General features: G+C 37.9%; 2 protein-coding genes across 4 annotated transcripts in view; both read left to right on the top strand.

The window, feature by feature from the left end:
* Positions 1 to 7,764, top strand: part of dock8 (dedicator of cytokinesis 8) — a 55,186-nt gene extending 47,422 nt beyond the window's left edge. For 2 of the 3 annotated variants that reach the window (XM_055039336.1, XM_055039337.1), the window contains 4 exons: positions 234 to 377; positions 1,443 to 1,549; positions 5,662 to 5,832; positions 6,355 to 7,764. In XM_055039336.1, the coding sequence (XP_054895311.1) occupies positions 234 to 377; positions 1,443 to 1,549; positions 5,662 to 5,832; positions 6,355 to 6,406 (474 nt within the window). In that variant the 3' untranslated portion in view covers positions 6,407 to 7,764. Of the gene's footprint in view, positions 1 to 233; positions 378 to 1,442; positions 1,550 to 5,661; positions 5,833 to 6,160; positions 6,260 to 6,354 lie in introns of all 3 variants that reach the window. The other variant, XR_008606557.1, reaches the window with a different exon arrangement.
* A 1,181-nt stretch (positions 7,765 to 8,945) lies between these two features.
* The window catches only part of aopep (aminopeptidase O (putative)), an 87,634-nt gene continuing 71,521 nt past the window's right edge, over positions 8,946 to 25,058 (top strand). The window contains exons 1-6 of the mRNA XM_055039416.1: positions 8,946 to 9,128; positions 10,125 to 10,825; positions 11,795 to 11,964; positions 13,471 to 13,690; positions 14,951 to 15,164; positions 15,543 to 15,667. Of these exons, the coding sequence (XP_054895391.1) occupies positions 10,161 to 10,825; positions 11,795 to 11,964; positions 13,471 to 13,690; positions 14,951 to 15,164; positions 15,543 to 15,667 (1,394 nt within the window). The 5' untranslated portion in view covers positions 8,946 to 9,128; positions 10,125 to 10,160. The remainder of the gene's footprint in view (positions 9,129 to 10,124; positions 10,826 to 11,794; positions 11,965 to 13,470; positions 13,691 to 14,950; positions 15,165 to 15,542; positions 15,668 to 25,058) is intronic.

Raw genomic sequence — 25,058 nt, forward strand, 5'->3', positions numbered from 1 at the left:
CGCTTAAATAAACAGTAGTTATTACAGCCCTTAATCATAAAAATGTCAACATGTTAAATCATAAGAGCTTTTTTGAAACCATGACTGGTTTCAAAAACCAGTCATGATCAGCATGAATGTGTGAAACTTTATTGTGGCTTCATACCAGAGACCAACCCATGCATGTTTGACATTAACACCATTACACTGCAATCATTTTATTGATCTCTTTTGTTTATCTCTATTCCTTCTAGTTTGACCTTACTCCTATAGAAGTGGCCATAGAGGACATGCAGAAGAAAACTAGGGAGCTTGCAGTTGCCACACATCGGGAGCAACCCGATGCTAAGATGCTACAGATGGTGCTACAAGGCTCTGTGGGAGCCACTGTTAACCAGGTAAGCAGGGTTTCAGATTTATTTTTGAATGAAAATAGCCCCTGGTTTACCATGATGGACATTATAAGTGTGGTTGGCGATAAGACCTCCTAAGATGACTCCTGCTCTGTTTTGTCATACAATGAATATATAAAAAACTAGATCACCTTTATTTCTGTTATTACATTTGCAATTTTCATCTTAGTCCAAGTCTTTACATCAGACAAAAGACAGGGATCACACATCAAAGCTTTCATCCCATCTATAACCTTAATCCTTCCTTTGCTTTCTCTTGATTCAGTTAAACGTCAATCCATGGACCCTTTCTCCTTTCATGTCTTTGCTGTGTGGCGTGTTGAACCGGAGGTCTCTTTGATCTGATAGCTTCCAGGTTCTGCCAGTATGGTGAATGTTGGAGTAATGACAAAGCAAGCTTCAGTTTCTCAGTTTCCTTTCTCTCCTTATGTTCTATCTTCCAGTGTCTTAATCTGACAGTTTCTCTCGCTCTGACTTGATGGTTGTATACATAACGCAAATGCTCAGCAGCTTGGTAAACATATAACTCCTGACTGTAATCAGTGCAGGAGGCTGGATTTCTGTGTGTGGATCTGTAGCTCAGACCCAGGTCTGAGGCCCAGATCCAATGCATTTATGATGCTAATCAGAGCTGTTTAACTGTGCCTGTCGTGATGTGAGCTTAGTGTGAGCGTTCTGTGGTTTTATGATGAATATAAGTTAGGATAACAAGATTTCATGCTGGGGAAATGGCAGCCAAATGGTGGCTCTACGCAGGCTTGGCGGGGACTTTAGCCATTCAGTACGCTAATCATGTCTCCTCTGATCTGATCTCTTCCTCATGCTTTGGTTTAGGCCCTTGTTTCCTAGTTGCATTAGACAATAAGTTAATTTCCCCCCATTTCTAAACAAGAACCATTCTCATCCCTTCTTTTGTTCATATGCTCCCAAGCACTTCCTCTCATTCCTTCCTCTGCCGTGTTTTCCTTTCTCTTTCTTCCTCCCTCTCTAACTTTGTCCCTTTGTGTTTGTTCCTTCCCTCCACTCTCTCCCTCTCCGCCCATGCTGCAGGGCCCGCTGGAGGTGGCCCAGGTCTTCCTGAATGAGATCCCGGCAGACCCCAAGCTCTTCCGTCACCACAATAAACTGCGCCTGTGTTTCAAAGAGTTTATAATGAGGTAAGACAGGAGCAAATGATCACCACCTTTTCATACACACCACAGCAGATTCATGCAAAAATTGAAAAAGGCAGCATAAACATACTGTACTTACCACCACCAGTGTGTGAATGACTTAATGCACTGTGACGTGCTTTGGGTTCCTCTGGACTTGATACAGGGCTACGCAAGCACAGGTCATTTACCGCATGTAGATGCTTTTTAGGTGAGTGATAGAAGTTCATGAGCCCTTTTTCATTTCACCAGTCAGTCTGTTTAGTGATTTTGGTTAATGGCAGTGGCTGACAAGATTAAAAAAAAGAAAAGAATCAAACTTCAAAGAGATTTTCTTTGTAGAAATGACAATATTTTTTGGTGACGACTTGAAGAAAGTAAAAATCCTCCCTAGACATTGTGTGGTCGTATTGCTTAAATTATGTTAATTCAGAAGGCTAAGAGTTTTTCTAAATTAAATCAAGTTATGGTTAAAGAATATAAATCGACAAGAATTAAGTTTTAATTCTTGCCATCTGACTATATTAAAAGTCATCTGTAATAAAAGAAAGGCCTTTATTGCAGCAGTAAAATCTCACATTTATACATTTGAAGCATCACATCTTTATTAGAGGACAACAATAAAAGAAACCCCATGTTAAGAAGTAATAGTTTTTAACCAAGTTACAAGAGGAATAATTGTTTGTATCACTACTTTTAATGTTGGTGCAGTTCGCTTTTGCCAAATGACAGGATTTAGTCTTTTCTCACAAGGTTGCAGCATTCAGAGGAAGAGATCTGTGGCCATTTCTCTTTACGCAGTCTTGGTGGGTTTATCCAGAGTCCACTTTTTGCTCTACTTTTTTATTATGTTGAAAAATGTTTTCAGTTTTCAAGCGGAGCTCACCACATGTTTTATTAAAATATCCTGCTATTTCAAATAGTCTGTAGTACCATGAACTCTGATACACTTACTGGAACCTTTGAAAGTGAAACTGACTCCTAGCATCGCAGCTCTTCTGTCAGACAATGACAGTTTTTACCTTCCTTGCTACAGGTGATGGCAAACAAAAAGTTTCTCATCCAGCCTTGTTTGTCACAGTTTTATTTGACACTTTTTAAATTTATTTTTATAGTTGTTTACTGACAGCTACCATGTCTATTCTATTAAAGGGAGACACTATAACTGTACAATATATTGCTAATGTATCTTTATGGCAACTTCTGTTTGCAAAAATATTCATATACAAAGGACTGTTTGGAATGCAATATTAGTTGGCTGGTATATTCATCCAACAATATATTCCAAGTGGAATGAACTTGAATTTTTCATCGTAATGTGATATATACATTTTCACAGAAGCAGATGATCACACTGGACACAAATGATATTTTCCAAAATGCTGAAGGTCAGAAAGTGATGGAAGCACAGGATAGAATGAGGGGAAGGAAGAAAAAGCACATATTTGTTTATCATCTTTGCAGTATTCACCAAAATGATCACAATCGCAAGATCTTATCTTTAACACATGTGCCTTTTGAAATGACAAGATCTCTCAGATTTTGAACAGTGACTAGTGGATGAACTCCTCCCCCTGGTGAAGATATGTGAAAGTCAAGGCTGACTTTTTAAAAAAAAAGTTCAGTGTGAGATTGTGCTGCTGAATTAAAAAAATAATATATTGTAAGACTTTCTACATGTCTTTGCCTGAGGTTGCAATGTCTCTGAAGGGTTCTGGTTTTGTTCAGACTATTTTAAATTTAATTAAAATGTAGAGTTTTTTTGATATTTTATATATTCTAAATGTAATCTTAACCCTCCTGATGGTGACACAGTGGATGTTTGTGCACAGATATCTTCTTGTTTGTGTTTTTGGCCACTCATCTCCTGTGCATGTGAGACTTTCCTCCAAAAGATGGTTTACATTTTTCTGACCAACATGTTTCATCCAGCTGCCTTGATTGCTACAAGCAGGTTGGCAAATATTTACACTAATTTCAGAAAGGTTTATTTTTCTATTTTAGATCTAAATCCAAACAAGACAGCATAAGATGATTAGTGTCCTAATCTTCAGCAACAACAAAAAACTGCTCTTAGTTTGTTGTATAACTTTTCCTTCCCAATAGATTTAATGTGTTGCACTTTAAACAAAATGTCCATCCATTGCATAGTGATTGATACTATATCAGTTAAACTGTGTGTGAAATCTCCAAATGGTTATGAGTTATAAAACCAGCTCTAGATATAAAAAAAACTTTTAGATAATAAGCTGTATTGAAATTACAAGAGTAGGCAAACAAAAAAACAAACATTTAGATAAAACTGGCTGCAAAAAGATAATCACATGCCCACTATAATCCAGAAAGTAGCACTTTTCCCTTAGCTTATAAGCAAGGGCAAAATGTTTTTTTGTTTCTCATTAAAAAGTCAAAAGCTGCTTCCCTTCTTCTCCTCAGTGCCTCTTAAAAGCAGAAACTTGTTCTAACCTGCTCTTGTAAAATACATAATTGTAAAGATTAGGACTTAAACAACCGGGTTTTTAGAGGGGGGTTGATTGATTGAGTACTGGCCTGCTTGTCTCAAGCTTTTTGTTGCTGTGATTGGTTTGTAAACTGCCTTTGGCATTAAGCTATTAAGCTGGAGGATGATGTTTGATGCATAATGCAACAAAATGACTTTTCTTTCAAATCTAATGCTACTGACTTAAAAAAAATACCACCAGCAGTCACATGATCAGTAAATCAAGCCCTGTTGTCTGTAATTTAATCTCAGTATGAGTAGCGCTTTTATTTTTTGAAGGGTTTAAATTATTCTGGGTATGAAATATTTGTGAACAAATAAAGCATCATAAAGAATCTCAGAATCCCAATCTGGGAAAGCATTAATCAGAGAAGTAGCCAAGAGGCTGAATATGCGGCAGTTCTGGAGCGAAATCTTGTAAGAAGCTTCAAAAGACTTGAGACTGGGGCAGCAGATCACCTTACAGCAGGGCATGAACTCTCCACGTACACCCGGAGTCAAATAGTTGTCCTCAAAATATATGCAAATACTAAAACGGCTCAGTCAAAGTCCAGATCCTTTTAAGATTTGTAGCACAACTTGAAAACACACAGTGTGTGACTGGGCTGAAGATGTTTTGCATAGACAGATAGGTACAAATTTAAATGTAAACAAGTTCATGGAGTATAAATACTTTTCGAATGCACTTTTCCTCTTGATTTTGATTGTAAGCTTGCAGTGCTGGAGAATTTATTTTTATTTTGTTTATGTCGCCTAGGAAAATACAAGGATGATGCCTGAACTTGTGCAAACATATTTTACTGTAAAAGACCATCATTATCTTTTGATTTACTGGCAGAGTGATGCCAAATATCTAAAATGTTCATCAGATGGAACGTTGTTTAGTCAGTTAGTCAGTCAGTCAGTCAAACACCAGCAGATGTTTTGTGACTCTACCATCATTACCGCTTTTACTGAACATTCTTACGCAACCCTAGAGTTTCCATATTACCTTCATTAGAAGCTAAGAGATAAACACAGACATGTGTTTGTAATCAGCGCCTTCTTTCTTAGTTCCTACATAGGGCTCTGTATGTTGGCCGTTAGACATGTCGTGATAGAGCACTGTGGAGAGAAACCACACTCCCTCTCTGCTCCAGATCCTTTTAGTGCTTTCCTTCATAACAAGGCTTTGTCCTTTTTCTAGCACGAGGGAGGCCAGAATGTTTTATTTGTTGGTTAGTTGTTTTTCCTCTGCTCTGTTTAACTTTGCTCTGGGTCATGCGCGGTCTGTTTCACATTTCAGCAGGAGTACTTGGAAGGAATCCAATCAACATATGGAAATTCCCAAGAGTCTAATAAACTGGAAACCCATTTAGAGATCTGGTGTGGAAAGGACTCAGATTTATGTCAAGTAGTTACAGGACATTGTTAGCATGGAACACTGCAGTTATTCTTGAAGGTTTGAGGGGGAGAGAGGGGATTATGAATAGATCGGCTGCTCAGGATTACTTCTGGAGCTCCTTTTAGCTCTATGTATTAAAAAAAAATGCAATAGCAATTTTTTGTCAATTCATACTGTGAAACCAAACTTTGCTTATAACAGCTATCTCATATTGTTTTGCTCTCTGTCTTGTAGATGTGGTGAGGCTGTTGAGAAGAATAAGCACTTAATCACATCAGACCAGAAGGAGTACCAGCAGGAGCTGAAGAAGAACTACAACCGCCTGAGAGAAAACCTGAGGCCCATGTTGGAGAGAAAGATTCCCGAGCTTTACAAACCCATCGTCAGGCCTCGCCTGGAGAACAGGTGAACTAAGCGGCCGTTTTTTGGAAATTTATAACGAGGGTCTAAAGAGAGACATTTTATTTCAAGGGTTTAATGTTTTTTTCACCAATAATGCCAAATTACTTTCAACCACAGTTTCAATAAAGACTGCCACTCATTAAGTATTTTTAGAGTTAATCATCCTAAGCTTAGTAGATCTTTCACTAAAATTCAAGTTGGTTTCTGTTCATGTCATGAAATAGCATCTATAAGACAGTTTGTCTATGTTTAAATGTGCTAAAATTTGAATATTTTTTTGATATTTAACAAAAATGTGATTCCTCTTTTTTTTTCCTCTGGTTGTATTTAGAGAAGTTAAAAAATTGACAGTTTCAAAATAATAAAATAAACCTCATGCAAGAAATGGATATTAATACGGTCTTTCTATGAACTGATATTACACATCTTTGTAAGTCCCATTATATTTGTTTTACTTTGTAATCCTTACTAACATTATTCCTTGTTGTATTCACATTTTTCATGTCTTTTCGGATCCATGTTCAGGGACTCTTTCAAACGCCTGAGTTTCCGCAGAACTCTGGAGGAAAACTCGTGAGGTTCCTCAGCTTGTTGGGAAGTGTCACAAAGTCTAAGGCATGAAAGAAGATAAGCTAAAAAGAACTGCTGGTGACACCTCTTAAAGTATCTGAGGAAAAAGGCGTGTCAAAATGGAGGACTCACCTTTTTTTTTTGTAAATTCAGCCTTGTGCACACATGCATGACCACTTTTGTAATGTCATGTATGCTGCATAAGAACAGAGCACAGAAAAAGAGGGTAAATGGTTATCCTTAGCAAAGTGTAGCTTTTTAAATATTTCACTGTAAAATCAAGTCCTGATACTGCTGCAAACATTTTCTCCTGGTCAGCAAAGCTCTTTTACTGACCCAATGTTCATACTATGTATATTCTGCTAATGGTTGTGTCCTGTATGTACGTACATTTCTGAATGAACTTGCAGATTTGCATATGGCACAGAATAAAAAAAGTTTGAGTGATCAACAATTCTGCTACAGAACCTCTGGGTTTCTATGCATGACATTTTGTTAAATTTTAGTTTCATTATTTATCAAGTTCAAATAACTGAACTTTATAAATAATGAGAAAGTTCAATTATTTGAAATGGATGGATTATGCACTGGAGAAATATGTACACATGTCCGCTTTAGCCTGCATCCTTGTCTTGCTTCCTTACTTCTGGACATCCAGCATTTAATCAACAAATAGGTGCAGGAAATCCTCTCTGAGGTCTAAACTGCTGTTCACAGATGCATAAAAGCCACTTTTTTTGTACATAGCTCCATTTACAAAAATTAAAAGGTATTTTGCATTTTATTTTATAGCAATTTAATTTTTGTATATATACCAGTTCCAGTGCCACATTTAAAATGTTTCTTTCTATCATAAATGAGAAACTTCAGAATAATTGCAATATTTTTGAAAATCCTGCCAGCACAGGCTATGCTGAAATACTTTTTCAGGAAAGATTTGCAAGACTTGCTTTTGAAAATAAAATATTTCTAATCTTATTATTTACACACATGACAGCTCAAACTGCTAGTTTTATGTTCTAGGTCACAATGTATTTAATGTAAATGTGTTTATTTTTCATGAATAGAAATACATTTTAAATACATTATCATTGCTCAATTGATTATTTGTTTGTATTTATTAGCTGTTAGATTTTTTTTAATGGTTTAGTAAAACAAAGTCATGAAACTTGCTGTATCAACTAAGTATTAATTAAAGTGCATTTCTATTTTTGAACTAATCTAAACATGTGTTGTAAGATACATTTGTGGCATTCAAATCTGTCATTTGTTGTGTATTTGTTCATATTGTTTGTTTTACTAAATTAGGAACATTTGTCAAGCACAGTCCTTTTGCAGAAAGTTAATAAATTTAACATATGCATATTTCTTTTCTCTCTATTATGTCCAGTTTCTTTGTTGGTATAAAATCAGTAGAATTTTATATTTGTGTAAAATAATGAATATGCATTCAAACACTGAAAGAATGTGGTCGCAGATAGAGGCTGTAGAACGTAATGGTTGTGTCTCTCTGGTTTACTGAGATATAAATAATCAGAAGTACTAATAAATAGTGTGTATTTGCATCTTTCTCTATAATTTATGTGCTCATCTGCCACATCTAAAATCGAACTGGGATTGGTGAGCAACCTCTGACTTTGGCAGGAGAGTGATCCTGTTGTACTGCTGACCAGAAACTTGCAGAACCCAACTTGTCGGTGCAATAAGAAAACACCATACCATTGCTCATGAAGTCAGTTGGAGGGACTAACACTGCAATTGAAATATTCCCGTGATCAAAAGCTGTCTGAAACCTATGTCAACAGTTCAATTTTATAGTGCATTTCACTACCACAACAAAGGAAAAACTGAAATAATTGTACTTGATTTTAAAACAAAATAACTTACTATTCAACAAATTTGACATTTAAATCAGAATTATAAATAATAGTAAATAAGCCATTTTATAACTAAACCTAAGTTTGTACTTTATGATGTATGGAAATATCTTGATAATTTATTTATGAATGTAGCACTTTGAAGGCAGATCTACATCTAATATTAAAAATAAATAAATAAAATAATGCTAAATTAAAATAAGCCGTCTTTGTAAAAACACTTAAATAAAAAAAAAAACGTTATTAGCTGCTTTTAGAATCATTTATATAGATTGTGACAGTAGTGTAAAAGCTTTCAGAAGCTAGACACAAAAAATATAATTATATAAACAATCCAAACTCTTATGAATCTGTCACTGGTTTTAGCTTTTTGTTTCAACTGATTATTAAAAAATAAAAATGATGGACACACAAATGATGTTAAAACATCATTTTCTTTTGACAGTTGAATGATTTAGCTGCGATTTTCTATGTTTTTGAGTATCCTTGAAGTGCTGTGTAAGTTTGATATATTAATGTTCTTCTGTACTATGAACGTGCCCGCCAATGAATGGTTTAAAGAACGACGAGACGAGATCTGTGCCGTGGAACTACAAAATCTGCTGTCGCTTTATGATGACGACATCACCGCTGGACTTCGACAGGTTTGACTGCTCGGTAGTAGAAGTCTTTCACGATAATCGCGTTCTTGTCATGCTCTGCGGTACGTTAGCAGCTGTTTGTAAATTGTTGCTGTGCACTGTGATCTAGAGGGAGAGCGAATAAAGCTTTAGAGTCGCAACAGTTCTAGTTTCTGTGCACTTATGCGATAAATGACCGGTTTGTGATGTAAAGTTAGCTTTTTCTCAGCAGGTAACTTCACTCTTTAGTCTCCACACAACAGTAATAACACATCATTTGTAGTTCCTGTTTTAGCCGTAATGCTGACAAAGACGTCTTTTTTTGTGTGTGCAACCCCTAACGTGTTTCGTTTTTATATTTCCGCACATAAGCCATCATAAAGGTTGTTGTGAACTTTTTCACGTTTCGTCACGTTGCAGCCAATGTCTTTAATGTATTTTTAATGGGATTTTGTGTTGTTTGATGATGACAAACTCTTAAGGGAAGTATTTTATTTCCAGAGGATGATACGGAGTACTTGAAACGTTTTCACATAGAATCTGAAAGGTGTAGTGTGCATTTTTATTCAGCCTCCTAGTCAAGTTTGGAGATGCAGAACTACTGTTAGGTCTCCATCTCGGTGCTCCTATTATACATATTTTAGGTGTCTTCCATCTTCCAAACAACCGACTTAATTGAATGAGTGATTATCAGGCTTCTGCAGCATTTGGGAGAGGTCTTGTAGTCATTTGGATAAGGTGTTCTGGGACAGAGACCATGCAAAACATGCACGGCAGGGGTACCAGGTTTGGGATCCTACAATGAGGGATATTTCTATTATATGTTTGAATCAAAACATATTTTACTAGTTTAGGGGTGCCCAACTCCAGTTGTGCAGAGCTACTATCCTGCACAACAAGGACACAAGGATAATACCTCTTTAGGACTGGATTTGGGCACTCTTATGAAACAAATTCTTACTAAGCAAAGTTCATGAAACATAACTCTGAGTGCTGATACATTTATAGATGTAAAATTGTAATTTTTCAGTTTAGAAAATGCTTCACATTTTTCACTCTTTGAGCTGCAGGTCACTGGTCAGATCTGATTATAGAAAAGAGGACTGAATCAAGCATCACATGAATCTCAGACTTGATGTTTTACAGAAGATGGGTTATTTGAAGATGTAGAATTATTTTTATTTTTTTTAACAAAAACAGAAGTTTATTATGTCCACTGTGTTCTCAGCCAACTTCTGCTCTACCTTGACCTAATTTCTGTGACATGGAGCCAGATGAGGAGCTTAATCCGGACACAGATGACCTTCCTCTCAGAGCCAATACTAACCACATACTCGTCAGACATTACATGTTGGACCTGACCGTTTGTTTTGACAAGAAGATCATCAGTGGTAGTATTGTTCTCTTTCTTGAGCCTTGCTCTGCTGAGATGGCTAAAACTAAGGATGATATTGGACCAGAAACTGGAGATGGTGCAAGGCAGGAACTCAATGAGGAAGATACAAAGCTTGGAAGTGACACTCAGAGTTCAGATTTATTTCAGAGCTCCAATGCTGAGGATTTCACTTTAGTGCTGGACTGCTGTGACCTTGACGTGTCAAAAGTGGAAGAGGTGGACATTAATTCTGTATCGGCAGCAATGGGGTTTCCCCTTACAGCTGCATCACTGGACTCACAAGCAGATTTTATTCAGCACCTATTCTCCATGCCCTCTTCCCATTGGAAGGAAAAGCATCGGTGCTTTTTACTATGCAGCCAGAGCCCTGGCATCCAGAACAACTCGCTTCACTTTCACACAGATCGCTGGAGTTTGAAGCTGAAAAAAATAGGGGTCACTACTTCACAGGGCTTCCCCCGTATTATTAGGATCTACTACATGACAAGACCACTGGGAGGCTCAGTGAGGTGGACCATGGACCAGGACAACAGGTTTGCTACTATACTTCATTCTAATATATACACAGCCATATTAAAGATGATATTACTCATTCATTTACAGATTTTCACTTGCTGACTTTAGGACCCACATCTGGCGCCTCAGCACTTGCCCCGACAATATCAATTAAAAACACATGCAATACATTTACCATCTAAATGATAGAAACAATATTTTCTATCTCAACAACACCCAACTTCAAAACTAAGCAGCTTGATAAAAAAAAAAAAAAAAAAAAAAAAAAAGTAATTGGATGCTAAAGGGGCATACCTGCTGCAACATAACCCAATGCACACAAGCTATCAGAGTAAAACTGAAGCTCTGCCCTTTCCAACAATACCAGAATCACCACGCCACGTACAAAACTCACTGAACCAGCAGCTAAAGGAAATGAAAAAATATTTTAAAAAAGCTCATTTCACGAAGCTAAAAGCAAATTCAGTTCTACCTTTGCTGTTTTGTGGTCACAATCCATGTTAGAGTAAATATTTTCACTCAGGTACTGTAATCCATTGCCCTTGTGTCACACTGAGGTGATTCTCCACTATTTTCAACTTTTCTGTTGTACCACCTCCTTTGTCGTCGCACAGCTGGAGCTTTCCGGTCATTTACGAAAAATGTGCGTTTTCGCTCGTTTGTGATTGGTGAATGATGATGCTATGGGTAACACAAATGCTGATTTTTAGATCTCTAGAATGTTCTCTGGAATATTACCTTCATTTTGATACCTGAACCAGTCAAATAGACCTTGTAGTTCCTGAGATATATGACATTCTTTTTGGGGTGTCATTTTCGAGAACTGTCCAAAAAAATCTTCAAAGAAAAAAAAAAAGAAAGAAAAAAAAAGACCTCAGGCAGTTTGCAAAATATCTTCTGAGAAACAGGAGGTTTTCATTGCTCGTGTGAGTTTTGTTGTCCTGAAAGGAGGTTTGTTTATAATTTACCTTTGTTTACCCTTCCAGGGAGTGTGTTTACACCGCCGGCTCTCCCATCAACAACCGGGCCCTCTTCCCCTGCCAGGAGCCTCCTGTTGCCATGTCAACGTGGCAGGCGAGGGTACGAGCCCCCAGTGACTGTGTGGTGTTGATGAGTGGGGAGGAGGAGGCTGTTCCAACTGAGGACGGGGCCACATGTAAGACCCAGAAGAAGTCAAACTGATTTTTGTAATCAGAAATGTTTGTTAATTGTGTGGTGAAATGTGACACTCCTTGCAGTCTCTTGCAAAAGTACTTGTGACTTTAAAGTTTGGATCTGCGTCATTGCAGATTCTTCCTGCCAGCAGCTATAAGACAGCATAACCATGACTGCACCCGATAAAATCAACAAGTCTTTATAATTCTGCTGTTATTTGGACAGTTTTCCCATTTCCTGTAAATACCAGTCAAATCAAGAATCTGTGGCAAATCTAGAAAAGTGATGTTGAAGAATGCTGTCCTTTCAATGTGACTTGGTTTGATCCAATTTGCAGACAAGAAGGGTAAAAAACAATTTCCTTATGTCTGAATGTGCACAGCTGTAAGAAACAGCTGTGCAGCTAAATATAAGCTGAACTTACTAACTTTGGAAAAAAGACATATATAGCCTGCACTTGTCTGTAAGCCGCAGGTGTCAGCACATCTCAAGGCTTTTCCTTGAGTTTTAAAATATATATATATATTACATTATAACTATTTACCTATTGATTTTTCTCCTTTGATTATCAAAAAATTTGTGACATAAAATAAAAATGCCCTTTTGTATCTAAATGTCCTGTACATACATTTGTGTATGCAATATCCTGTATGTGTAATTGATCACATACACACTTCACCAATGATACCTTGGTGAAATGATTAAGTCGTTTGAAACTCTTATTTTGGTGCAACATGGTCTGGTCTTAGACTTTTGGCATTCGTATAAGAATGTCAGATTCTTTTTGCCCTTTCAGTGGCACTGTGAAAACATCTGGCTCTCCCTAATAAGAGTGACAGAGCTGCGTATTTAGATTGCTAAAGGAAGGAACCATCGCCGTCTTTTCTGTGATAATAATGGGGGGGAAGGGAAAGTACTAAAATGTTAAATTTAATGTGAGTTAGATTATTTATGGTGAATGGACTGAACTTATATAGAGTCACATTCACCCATACATTTATACACTGATACACAGACCGGTAGGCAATTTGGGGTTAAGTGCCTTGCCCAGAGGCACATCAACATGTATCAGGAGGAAGCTGGAATCGAACCTACAACCAACCGATCGCAAGACGACTACTCTGCCATACAGCCACAGTCGCCCCAGTTGTTAGTTGTTTTAGTTGTTAATAGGAGATGAGCTCTTAGTGTCTTAGTGAAGAACTTTTAGTGACTTAAACAGATTTTTCAACCCTCTGCTTGTTTCTACAACCTGACATTTCAAGATATAACATGCACCTACCTGGAATTTTTTTTTTTCATCATCATCACAAACTATCCACATCCCTTCACTCTAAATGTGTATCATTTAATGTTTTGAATGATGACAGACGATTGAAAACGGGTAGCAAAATCTGACCTGAACATGTATTAAAAAAATTATAAAATGAGCAAATGTTTTATGTTTGTACATCAGTTCTTTTATACTTTGCAACTGTGGATATTTTTATTTATTGTACCTCTTTAGATTTCCTGACCTGGAACTATTATGTCACAATGCCCATGCCTGCGTCCACTTTCACTTTGGCTGTGGGACACTGGTGCCGAGTTCCTGCAGAGGCTCCTTCAGCTCTGGAAAACAAGGTTGAAGACGGGGTGGGCTACAGCTGCGTCAAGGCTGAGCTTGTGTCACAACTTACAAAGTCTCCTGGTGAAGTAGTAGGAGGCGCTCCATGTCAGATTGGCAGGTATTTTAATGGTTTTCCTGTGTTCTTTTCTTGTTGTAGGACCTCCTCTTCTCCAGACTGCTATAAACCCAAGTCTGGCCTTCTGCATTTCTTGTTGAAACTTTTCTCTCACCAGACCAAAAATGACTCAGTTGAAGTTAGGGTGATGGATAGTGTTCAGAACATAATTGGCTTTTTATGAGAAATGGGTTAAAGGTAGAGCTGCAGATCATTGCATTTGCTGGCTAGGGGAAATTATCTTTGGAGAGAAAAAACTAAAGACATCATATTTTTTTATAGCAGTACAGGAAATAAAGTTTAGGTTGGAGCCATTAGTCAGCTCCAATTCCCACTGGGCAGGGCAGGGTTGTGCCGGTGTTTCCCTCTCCACTGGCTGGCAGGTTGGCAAGTCTGCCAGTAGTTTCCAGTAATCCTCCGCCTCTACTCATGATTTCTCCTCCAGTAAAAACGTAGCCATAGCACAGAGTCTCTAGCTACTGTATAAGGGACGTCTTTATGCTCATTGAATGGCTGGAAGGAAACTTGGCTGTAACTCGGTACCAATGGAAAGTTCCAGAGGACGAGGACGGAGTAAGTGCTGAATATTGGATTAGGGTGAATGAGACTGCATGTCAGCACTTAAATATTTTGACATATTTGTGGTTTGACTTTATGCAAAAGTATTCATACCCCTGAAACTCTTCCCATATATTGTCAAAATACAACCGCAAACTTAAATTAGTCTTATTTTGATTTTATCAAAAAGACCATCACAAAATATAGCGTAATTGCACAACTGCAAATTGATAGAAGAAAGTGCTGTGGTTGGATTAGATGAGTATGAAACTTCTTGGCCTTAACACTAAATGTGAGAAAAAAAAAATTGTGTATAAATAATGCTAGGAAATCTGTTAGGTGCTGCAGAAGAATTTGAGTTTTGACCAGGACACCAAAGTTAGAGCTGCAATGGAAAGGTTTGGATCATACCAATAATCATGTATTAGAATATTCCAGTCAAACCAGAAAGGTGGTTCTACAAAGTGATGTCCCAATGAAAACATTTATATCTCTTGTTATTGTGTGATCACCTTTTGAAGCTTTAAGTAGTATGAATACATTTGCAAGAGGCTGCAGGTGTTTCCTTAATTATTTTAAAGGGGGGGAAGAAATCCACATAATGAGTTACGTCACTTCCAGATTTGTGTATACTTGAAATGATAAATCCAAAGAAATGGTTAATAATTTTTACGTATTTTTTTCCTTTGTTTTTATCTACCTCAGCAGAGATGAGGCAACCAGCTCAGACTCTGCATTCTGTCACTCTTCCCTGGGGCATAAGGAGCTCTCTTTAACTGATTATTCAGGCATGGATGATGACGGCATCTCTTGTTCCCATGGCGACTACCCTTGTCGGTTTACTGAACGGTCGGCTTGGTCCCAGCGGGTGGTTCCACACCGTGTATTTAGCCCTGCCTGCCTGCTCCGGAAGGCCCAGGTGGGGTTCTGACAACTCAGCTTCGAGACTGCAGCTAATTAGACTTTAAAAGATTAAGGACTGTTACTGTTGCTTAATGTTTATGTCAGAGTGTGATGTGTTTTTCACTTTTATCCCATCAGCATAAATGTTTCTCATTTAACACATTAATTTGAAATATTCGTCTCGTACACAAATCAAAAGAGCTGATCTGACACAATGTTTTACGAAACTTAGGTAAAAGGTGGCGGTAAAGAAATACAGGATATCCGCAAGCTTTTACATATCTCATGTATCATTATGCTCACACAATTAAAACTGAGAGAAGCTTGCGTTTGAATCTTTTTTTTGTTTGTTTGTTTTGCTCCTATGGTTAACATAATTTGTGTTTTTTGGCAGATGGAGATCCTCAAGTTGCTGCCTCAATGCCTGGCTGCAGCCCATGCAGTTCTAGGAGTTCACCCTTTTCCCCGACTTGACGTCCTCATCGTCCCAGCAGGGTTCTCCAGTCTTGGCATGGCCAGGTATTCACTTGTCTGTCTTTAATTAGATGGTCAGAAATGGCAGCCATTTAATGTGAGCAGGTAGCATGGTGGTATGTGAGGTTGATTGTATCGATTTGTATTGGTTTCCTACATAGTCATTATTTTCAAGTTATGGATACGAATAAAACTGAGAAAAAACTGTATGAAAACTAGACCAGACTTTTATTCTTTTCCTCTCACATCTTTATTTCTTTCTCTGGCATCTTGCTTTCTGTTCTTACACTTATCCCACCTTGTGTCTTTTGCGCCATCCTTGTTGAACCGTTCTTCTTCGTGACCTGAATCTTGGTTTTTGTATCCTTTCTCTTTCTCTCTTATCATTTCTTTGTTCTATGTTGTATTCTTCCTAACTTGCTATTCTTTTTTGTTAAATTTCTTCCATGCCCCTCATTTTTCAATCTTTCTTTTCCTTTATCCTTTTAAACTAAATTGTTGTTTAACTGATAAAATAGAAAACTGACAGAATTAAATGACCTGTATTCTTCCTGCCAAAAGGACTGGTTAAATAGCAGATAGAAATAAACTAAAACTAGTTAATGGGTGTAAAAAGTGCATGGCTTCTCTGTTACAAGACTTTTACTCAAATATTAATGTGGGTGTTTAAGCCTGTGTGCATTGCTTTTAACTCAAGTATAACTGATTTGTATTGTTTTTGTCCCCCTTTATTCAAGTTCTATTTAACTTAAGTGATATCCATCTCACTGGTAAGTAAATATAAACTTCCAACCACTAATGTATTGCATATGAAATTAAAGACTCTGAAGCCAAGGGGAAATAAATTTTCCAGTAATCTTTTGCATCCTTGTTAATAGTTGTGCAGTAAGAAAAGAGGCAGAGCTCCTTGACAGAAGGAGCATCTCAAAGCCAAACCACTAAGCCTGGTTAATATGGCCACTGTGTTCCTTTAAGAACTGATAAAAAAATTACAATTCGACTAAAGTCTTTTGAGTTACTTGTGGTTTTTAAGTTGTTTTGAGACTCTGGAAAAGCAGAACTTTATCTCCCGAGATCGTCATATTATCCTGAATGTTAACCTTTGTATGCATTCAGCAAACACAAGCTAATGTTAGACAAGAGTTTGAATTGTGATGTTGTCGACTAATATAGAAATAATCTCAAGTCCAGGATTCAGCCTCTTCTTTTGGACTCCATTAATTCCTGAGGGGAATATCTGACTCATAACTGTTCGGTGCTACAGAATGTTTACCAGCTATTAACAAAATGGTTTGCTAAATAGTGCATGGTGGTTTGTTTACAGGTGGATTTAATGGCCTTTTTTTCTGAAAGCCGCTACCTTAAGCATTTGTAAACAGCTGTGATAAAAAGCAGTAAGAGTGAACTCTAACAGCTAAGTTGCTGTGTGAGTTCGGTGAGGTAAAAGATTCTGAAAATGCTCTACATCAGTGATTTGTGGAGGTGGCAATTATCCGGTTGCATTAAGTGAGACCTTTCACAGCGCATATGGTTATTTTATCTGCTGCTGAAATAGGAGTTTATTTATTTATTGGCAGTTCTTTAGTTTAGCTAATTATTTTTATTTTATTTAAAGTTTTTAAAAACATTTTTTATTACTAGCTTCTACACTTTATTTTGCACATGATATACACATCCCAGTGCTGTTTAAACTTCCTTTTTGCTGAATTTTTCCTCTAAAAATCTCCAGACACTTAGTGTCACATTAATTTTCCAACCTTTTTTTTTTTTACACTGTCTCACTCTGCTTAGTGGATATCCACCTCACTGAATGTCTTTCTGCATATTTCCTTTCTTAGATGTCATTTCCATTTTAACTTGCCAACTCTTCCAATTTGGTACTTCTGACATACTGAGTGTTTTTATTGGCAGAATATATATCTGCCATTTCACTTTTAAATTTATCAGTCAGTGAATGTGCTATTGTTAGAGAGGTATATTTATAATAATTGTAAAAAAGTGTATCTGAAACTTCAATTTCTTATTTTACTTATTGCACCATTTTTCACAATTTTTGTTCAACTATATCCATTTGTTTTTTCCCACTAAAGCATTGGTCTTCTCAATGCTCATTTCTGCATAACTTATTTCTGTTTAAGCTTGGCGTTTTACTTCTTGTTTTTGTCTGCAATTCTTTAAGCCAAAAAACTCTGAACACCAGACCCCGAAGTTTTGTCTAGTGTTGAAGTGGTTTGGAAGCTGATCAACCACTGTAGACGTTTCCACCCTGCATCTTTTGTATGTTTATCCTCATCTTATCATTATTCTTTGCTTTGTTTTACCATCTTTTTTGTTTGAAAACCATCACTGCCTTTCTCATATCCCTGTCTCTTTGCCCTTCACCATTGTTGCTCTCATTTTTCCACTTTTCATCATGTTAGTAGATGAAAAGTAGACCTTCTTGATATTCCATTTTCCATTCTGTTCCCTTCAATTCCATATGTAACCAATAACTTCTTAATCTAGCCTCCAGCATTTGAAAAAGGGTGTCAGTTTTTCTGGAAATCTTGTCTTTGTTTTTAACACAACTGTTTCTGCTTGTATTTTGCCTCCGTGTGGAGCCAACTACAGGCTTGTTAATCAAGATAATTTGAAAATTGATGCAAAATAAATGCCCTTGATGCCTGGCCTTTTTATTTTAAATGTTACTGATAAAGCAGTGTAATTAGAGAGGCCTATTAAACGTCCCAGTGTCTGTGGTCTGCACCACAGTCTCTTTCCTTTTTTTCCTCCATCTGCCTTTCTCTTTCTCGTATGTTGGTCTCCCTTGAGAAAAAAGTGTCCCAGACAGGATATGAGCTCAGACCAGAATTTGTGATCTGCTTTTCTGACGTCATGGGTAAAAGTGGTCTTTGTCAGAGATATTTTGAACGAAAGAGGGCGAACTCGGTTTTGGTTTTCAATCAAAATACAGTGTTTCCTTTGATCAAAGTAAACCTTTACCCAGTGTTGCGAAAACTTGCCTCTGCTATGTTTGCTTTGAATGAACTTCAAGTGCTGACACAAGGGCTGCTGTCTGACGGATATTTTTCTTTTTCTCAGGCGGAGGGCTCCCAGGCAGTTCTCCCTCTTTCCTTAGCTCGGTCGGCTGCTTTTCGCTGCAGATGACCAAGAAGAGATTTAGGGCCTTCATTAAGCTTAGCATAGCACCTGTACTGACCTCCTATAAAACTGTTCATGGTTCTGAGTCCAATGTGAGCTCAACTGTATCCAACCTTCAACACTGGTGGCTCAGTTCTGGATACCAGTGCACAAAACTGCACGGCTGTGCCATGGGAAGGCTGGGAGGTCAACCGAAATTGAAGGGTAGATTAAGACGGAGATGAGAGAGGGAAATTAAGAGGGCAAAGGCAGGGTTCACAACAGGCCAGCGGATCCCCAGGATGTGGGAGAGGATGTGTGGATTATTCCCAGCAACAAAAGCCATTAGCCCCTGGAAGGACTTCAGAGGCTGGTGCTATTTAATCTAGAGATTGGGAGGTATGTGGGCCCCAATTGTTGGGACAGAGCCAAGTGCTGTTTTTCTGTGCAGTACCCCAGTGGAAACAGCAGGAATGGAAGGGGCTTTGTGACCTAAGAGCTGCAGCAAGAAGGCACAAAACTGTTGCAGTGTGAAACATGGAGGGAAAACAGTGGCAAAGGAGGGATAGGAGTCACAGTGGCATGAAGTTGGTATGCTGAGATGCATGAGGAAGGCGAGTAAACCGAGATTAAGAAGTCGGGTAAGGACATGTATATGTTCAAGAGCTGTGACAGAATTGCTGTCCACCCACGAGTTGTTTTCCTTCAGGCAAAGATAACTAAACTTATGAAACTTCACAAGACTGTGCAGCTAAGATCCAGGCTTATAATGGAATATAAAAGCACTAGCGTCTTACCTCTTTTTCCATTCAATAGTGTCATGCAAAGTTCACATTCCTTAAACTTTGTTTTGTACTTTGGAGAGTGGAAAAGTGACTCTAGTCCTTGTAGAGCCACCATTCACCATTTTTGTCTCTCCCTTGTTTTATACATGTAGCAAGTAAAATTTCTGCTTCTTCTTATAGTTCAGACTCAGTTAGATAAAATATATATATATAATTAAAAAAAAAACATATGAATAGCTATTTTTTATGTCCCCCTGCCTCCAACATATTCTCCATTAGACCAAGGTCATGACTTTGAATGGGCCATTTTAACATATACATATCCTTTGATGAACACCATTTCATTGTAGCTCTGGCTGTATGTGTGGCATTGCCACACCTGATGGTGGGCTAATCTTAAGTCAGTTGCTGCTTTCAGTAGGTTTATTTTTACTCATTGCTTGTCCATCTTTACATCAACTCTGGACAGATTTCCTGTCCCTACCGTAGCAATGAATCCCCACATCATGATGCTGCCACCAACATGTTTCACCGGGTGTATGGTGTTTTCAAGGTCATTATTCCTTCCACATCCTATTCTCTCTTTTTAACAGAACTTTGTTTAGCTTTCTTTCAAAAGAGACTTTCTCCTACTGTGAGTCTCTGAATTCTTTCTCTGATTAATAGTCTGTGTTCCTTGTCTTGATAGACATGTATGGTCAGGTTGCCATTTTGCTATACTTTATGCATTTTCAGGTTGATAACTTTACAGGGCATTGCATTAGTAAAACTTAAGATAAAAAAAGTTAACAGATGGGTGGTTAAACATTGATTGGACAGCATGAGGAAGGCTTAAAGTAAATTCTGACACAGATGGGGAATCCCTTACAGTTAAATCTACCACCAGCTTGTATTAAAAGCCCATTGTCGTGAGTAATTGAAAGACATGGGAGTGATGTGAGCCAAAAACTTAAATACAAAGAGTTTATTCAGTGTTAGTCATATTTGACTGCCCACCGTTTGATGAACATAACCAAACAGTATATATATATATATTTTTCACATTTGTACCATTCTTTCCTTTACTTTTATGTGCCTTAGCTCATACTCTTTCTTCCTTTTTTGAATGCGTAATCTTTTAATCGCATCAAGAACACGTCATTTGGGTCCGACTGGGAGTGACAGGAAGGGCACGGCATTTCCTCTCGCTCTTTGAAGCTGACGTCTATGTGTCCCACAAGTGCAGTCTGGACATGCAGGACTGATCTTAGATCATTGTGTACCCAAATGAAGACATGTCCAACATCCCCAAAGAGAGTGGCAGTCTCCCCCTACCAGCCGTGCAGCAGGCTTCTAAGTGGTGTGGGCGATGTGGGGTTTGTTTTTGCTTCACTGCTGATTGACAGATTCCTGTGGTTGGTGTTTGTGTTGTATGGATGTGTGTACTGTTTAAATAATTGTGTAAACGTGTATTTTCTTGCAGTGGCATCATGCCCAAAGAATGTTACACAGACCATTTGTAGTCTGCCATTAACAGAGCCAGGTCAATGTTGTTGCAGATGGCATGATGAACAGTTGTAATAGAAAAAAAAATATCTCAGCAAACCTGATCAATAGCTTAATTAGCAGTTTTGATACCCTTAGCAGTCATTGCTGATTTTCAAGCTGAAGTAAAAAAAATGAATAAAAACACATAACAAGCTTGTTACACTTTTCCCTTTTAAAAGCAGGATTTTTCCAAATATGGAATTTCTCATTCTTGTTCTTTTGCCCCTCTTATCTCATGGGGAGTGCAAGTCTTAAAATATGGTGAGAAAAAGGATCAGCTTGCTTAAATGCTAGTTCCACATGCAATACAGCACAACTGAGTGGCCATAAATTTGTCAGGTAAAATTATAGCTGGTATATACCTCTTGACCTCTATAAGTGGCACAAGAGGATTTTCAGCCTGACTTAAGTTGATTGTGCTGTTTGTTTATGGACTAGCAGGAAGTTACATCGACTATTGCTCCCTGTTGGGAGGAAGTAGGGAGCAGAGGAGTCAGGACCCTAGAGTATAAGCCACTGTTGGAGCTCTTTAGTGCGACACCTGGGCTTTTCAGGACCAGAATCGAGAGAACCATATTGTCCGAGTCAAAGAACAATATGATGGGCCAGTTGATGGTTACTGACTCAAACCCAGTATAAATTACATATTCGTCAAATAGCCAAACTGACTGCTTCCATTAGTGTAATATTAGTTTTCACATTTGATTTAGTCATTTTCTACTTTCAAGCAGTGAAAGGAGGCTTTTTTTAAGGAACTCCTGAATCCAGCCTCCATTTCCTCTGTGAAGGAAGCAGAGTCTGAGGAGTCAAGGGGAGGTGAGTCCATAACCCTGGCAGAGGTCGCTGTAGATTAAAAAGCTCCCTCCGAGCAAGGGTGGACAAGCCTGGCCCTGTGATGCTGAAAGGATGAGATGGGTTAAGACCGTGATTCAGGATAAAGGTGTCTCTAATTAACTTAGATTGAACGGTGTCTGGTGGCCCCTTTACTGATAAGATGAGGAACCCTATCATCTGAGGTGAACGCACAGTGGAGCCATGGTTTCTGCTTGTCAAAAGGAATCAATGCAGGTGATCCGGGCATCTAAAAAGGATAACTCTTTGAAGAGGATTTCTGGGTGTCTCACTGTGTGTAGAATTTGGGGAAGACCCAAAACATACTGGAGGGCTTTCTGGTATTTCAAATGAACTGGAACAGGGTGTCTGCGTTTTTGTCCTGGACCAGTATCCATGTGACCTGACATCACATAAGCAGATAGATGAATGAATGGACTCACTGAAATCACTCAACAAAAAAAGCACTCTTGAGACAACATAGGGAATTTTATGTTTTCTATCATTTTGGCGAGAGATTCCATGTAAGCATCTTATCCTTTGGGTAAATATCAATTTCAGGGATTTTCTCATCAAAATAGTTTTTATTTTTTTAAATTTTTTACTTTAGTCCCTTGTACCGATTAGGATAATTTAAGCCCCCCTTTTACAGTACATTTAGGATATTGCAGTATCCATGTTTTCTGACAATCACACATATTTTATCCCATTCAAAATTTCTGCAGCTTTAATATTCCACTAAAAATGGGGTTAATGAGGTCGAGATGTGTGTCAGCTGCTCATTAACACAAATGTTATTTGCTGTGCTCCAAGGATGATTTTGTCCAGCTCACAAGTTAGAGAGGCCTCTTTATTCTTAAATCCTTTTGAATCCTATTATTTTCTCATATGCACACTTCTGTCCTTCATGGTAAGCATATACTTTTCAAGTATTGCTTATCAATGACGTTGATAAGCAATAATTGAAATCACTGATCACAAGTGGAAGAGGGGAGAAGAGGGAGTGCAATACTTTTTTTCCACATGATGATCAAGATCAAGTAAAAGGCTCACTCCTGCAAATTCAGCAACCGCTCGCTAAGATCTTTAACAAAAGAGCAACATGTTCTGCTCGTTACCACCTCTTGAAAAGCTGTAGATTAAAATAAAATTTTAGCTCCTTGTTACAACCTGACCTAAATACTGTTGTTTTTAACCTCCACATTAATTTGTGCATCTCATTTTTTGTTTTCATTTTAAAAATCCTTGTTTGCTCATTTCTATCCTCCTTTACTCTTGTCTCTGTGGATATTGTCTTTTTTTTGCTCTCTTCTCCAGTTTGATCTGTAGAGTAACCCTAGAAGTGTGTGACACAGACCGGCTCTTTCAGGAGGCTGTCGAGGAGTTCAGGGAAGGGAGGGCAGCATCCAGGGGGTTGAATTCTTTTGGCACAGAGCACATAGCTGTTAATCTAACAGTCAAGAATAAGAGGATTCCTTTCTTCCCAACTTGTGTGGATCTCCCTTTTGATTATAGATGCACAAAAACTCTATAGGAGTTTTTAAAAAGGACAGCACACGCATGCTTGCACCTGAACAGAAGGCCTGAGAGTATTCTGTGTGTGCTTTTAAAATGATTGCAAGTAGTTAATATATTTAGTTTATCTTGTTTTTTTCTGTACTCATGTTCTGCTCGCTTCCTGTAGACAGCACACAGGAAAGCTCCTAACCCCACAAGGAGAGGCTGCTGCTATCCATCTCGTTTTGCTTCCTTGCTCCTTTTTTTTCGTTCGTGGGACCGTTCTCTGAACATTTAATGAAGATAGCAGCAGAGCTTTTGGAAGTGTTTTCTTATTGCGGCAGCATTCCTTTCCAGTTATCTCAGGCTTCACCTTTCTCTGCCCGTCTGCAGTGTAAGCTTACCTCTGTTCCTATCATTTCCCCTCCCAAATGAAAGAGCACTCATTACATTGTGAATGGGTAGTTTTTGTAATAAATGCAATTCTCACTTGTTTTAATTTGAAAATGCCTCTATAATATGCATAAAGCATCTCTATTGCAACTGTTGAGTTGTCACCAGATATTGGTGAGAGATTGATGTGTTGTTTTGAACCGAACTGAGATGAGAACATGCAGGCAACAGCTGGCGTGTACTAATACATTTAACACTAACGCAGCCAGACTCTGCCATAACTCTGGATTAGAGTCACTGGAAAGGCAGGCTTGTCACTGCACTCCCATTTCACTAACACAGGATACATTCTCTGAATTGATGGATCGTTCCATTGTGTTGAGTGTGGTGGAGAGGAGGAGGTGCTGCTGATCTCTGAATGCATCCAGAGGTGTGCGATAGTAAACCCTAAAGGCTGAGGGTAATTTTATTTATCTGTGAAAAGCCAGACACTTCAAATGTCCAAGGGTCATTATGCGCTGAGCTGAACAAAAGGAGACATCTGAAACGAGTGCTGGGAAATGTTCACTGGACAGGTTTAGATGTCTGGGGAGGAATTATGCCGACCTGTGGTTTTAGCAAAAAATATTTTAAACCTAGAGTGGAGAATGGTGGTACATATTATGACCGTGATGATGATAATGGTGATGATAATAGAGTTTTGAGTGTAAAAATTACATCACAGGTTAATTTGAGCTTTCCAGGGGTTTTCTTTTACATAAGTTTGTCTTTATAAACTCATGTTAATAATATAATGCAGTGAAAAAGTAATTGGCCAGTTTCAGATGACTCCTTTTTCTCATTTTTACACTCTTAATTGTTTAAGATTATTCAATAGATTTTAATATTAAATAAAGGTAACCAGAGTAGATATAAAATGCATTTTTCAAATGATTATTTTTTAGGGGTTAGTTATGTCTAAACCAGTCTGGAAAAGTAGTTTCCTTCCACCCCAATAACCTGTTGTTTCAACTTTGGGGGGCACAACTTCTATCAGACACATGATGAATTTGTAATGAGCCTTAAATATTGCTTTTAAAAAAATGGCCCACTATTCTTTGTAGAATAGTTTTAATTAAGCTTTTTAAGCATTAACAACCCTTCATATAATTTTTACAAGATTTAAATACAAACTTTCACAAGGCCAAAACATTTTTTAGGCATTCATAGGGGAGTTAGCGCCCCACTAATAGGTAAATATTGGATTAATCAATTTCATAATTAAACAAGAGGAACAAAAGGAG

Source organism: Poeciliopsis prolifica, unplaced genomic scaffold, assembly GCF_027474105.1.
Source record: "Poeciliopsis prolifica strain line A6 unplaced genomic scaffold, Auburn_PproV2 SCAFFOLD014, whole genome shotgun sequence".
Taxonomy (NCBI): Eukaryota; Metazoa; Chordata; class Actinopteri; order Cyprinodontiformes; family Poeciliidae; genus Poeciliopsis; species Poeciliopsis prolifica.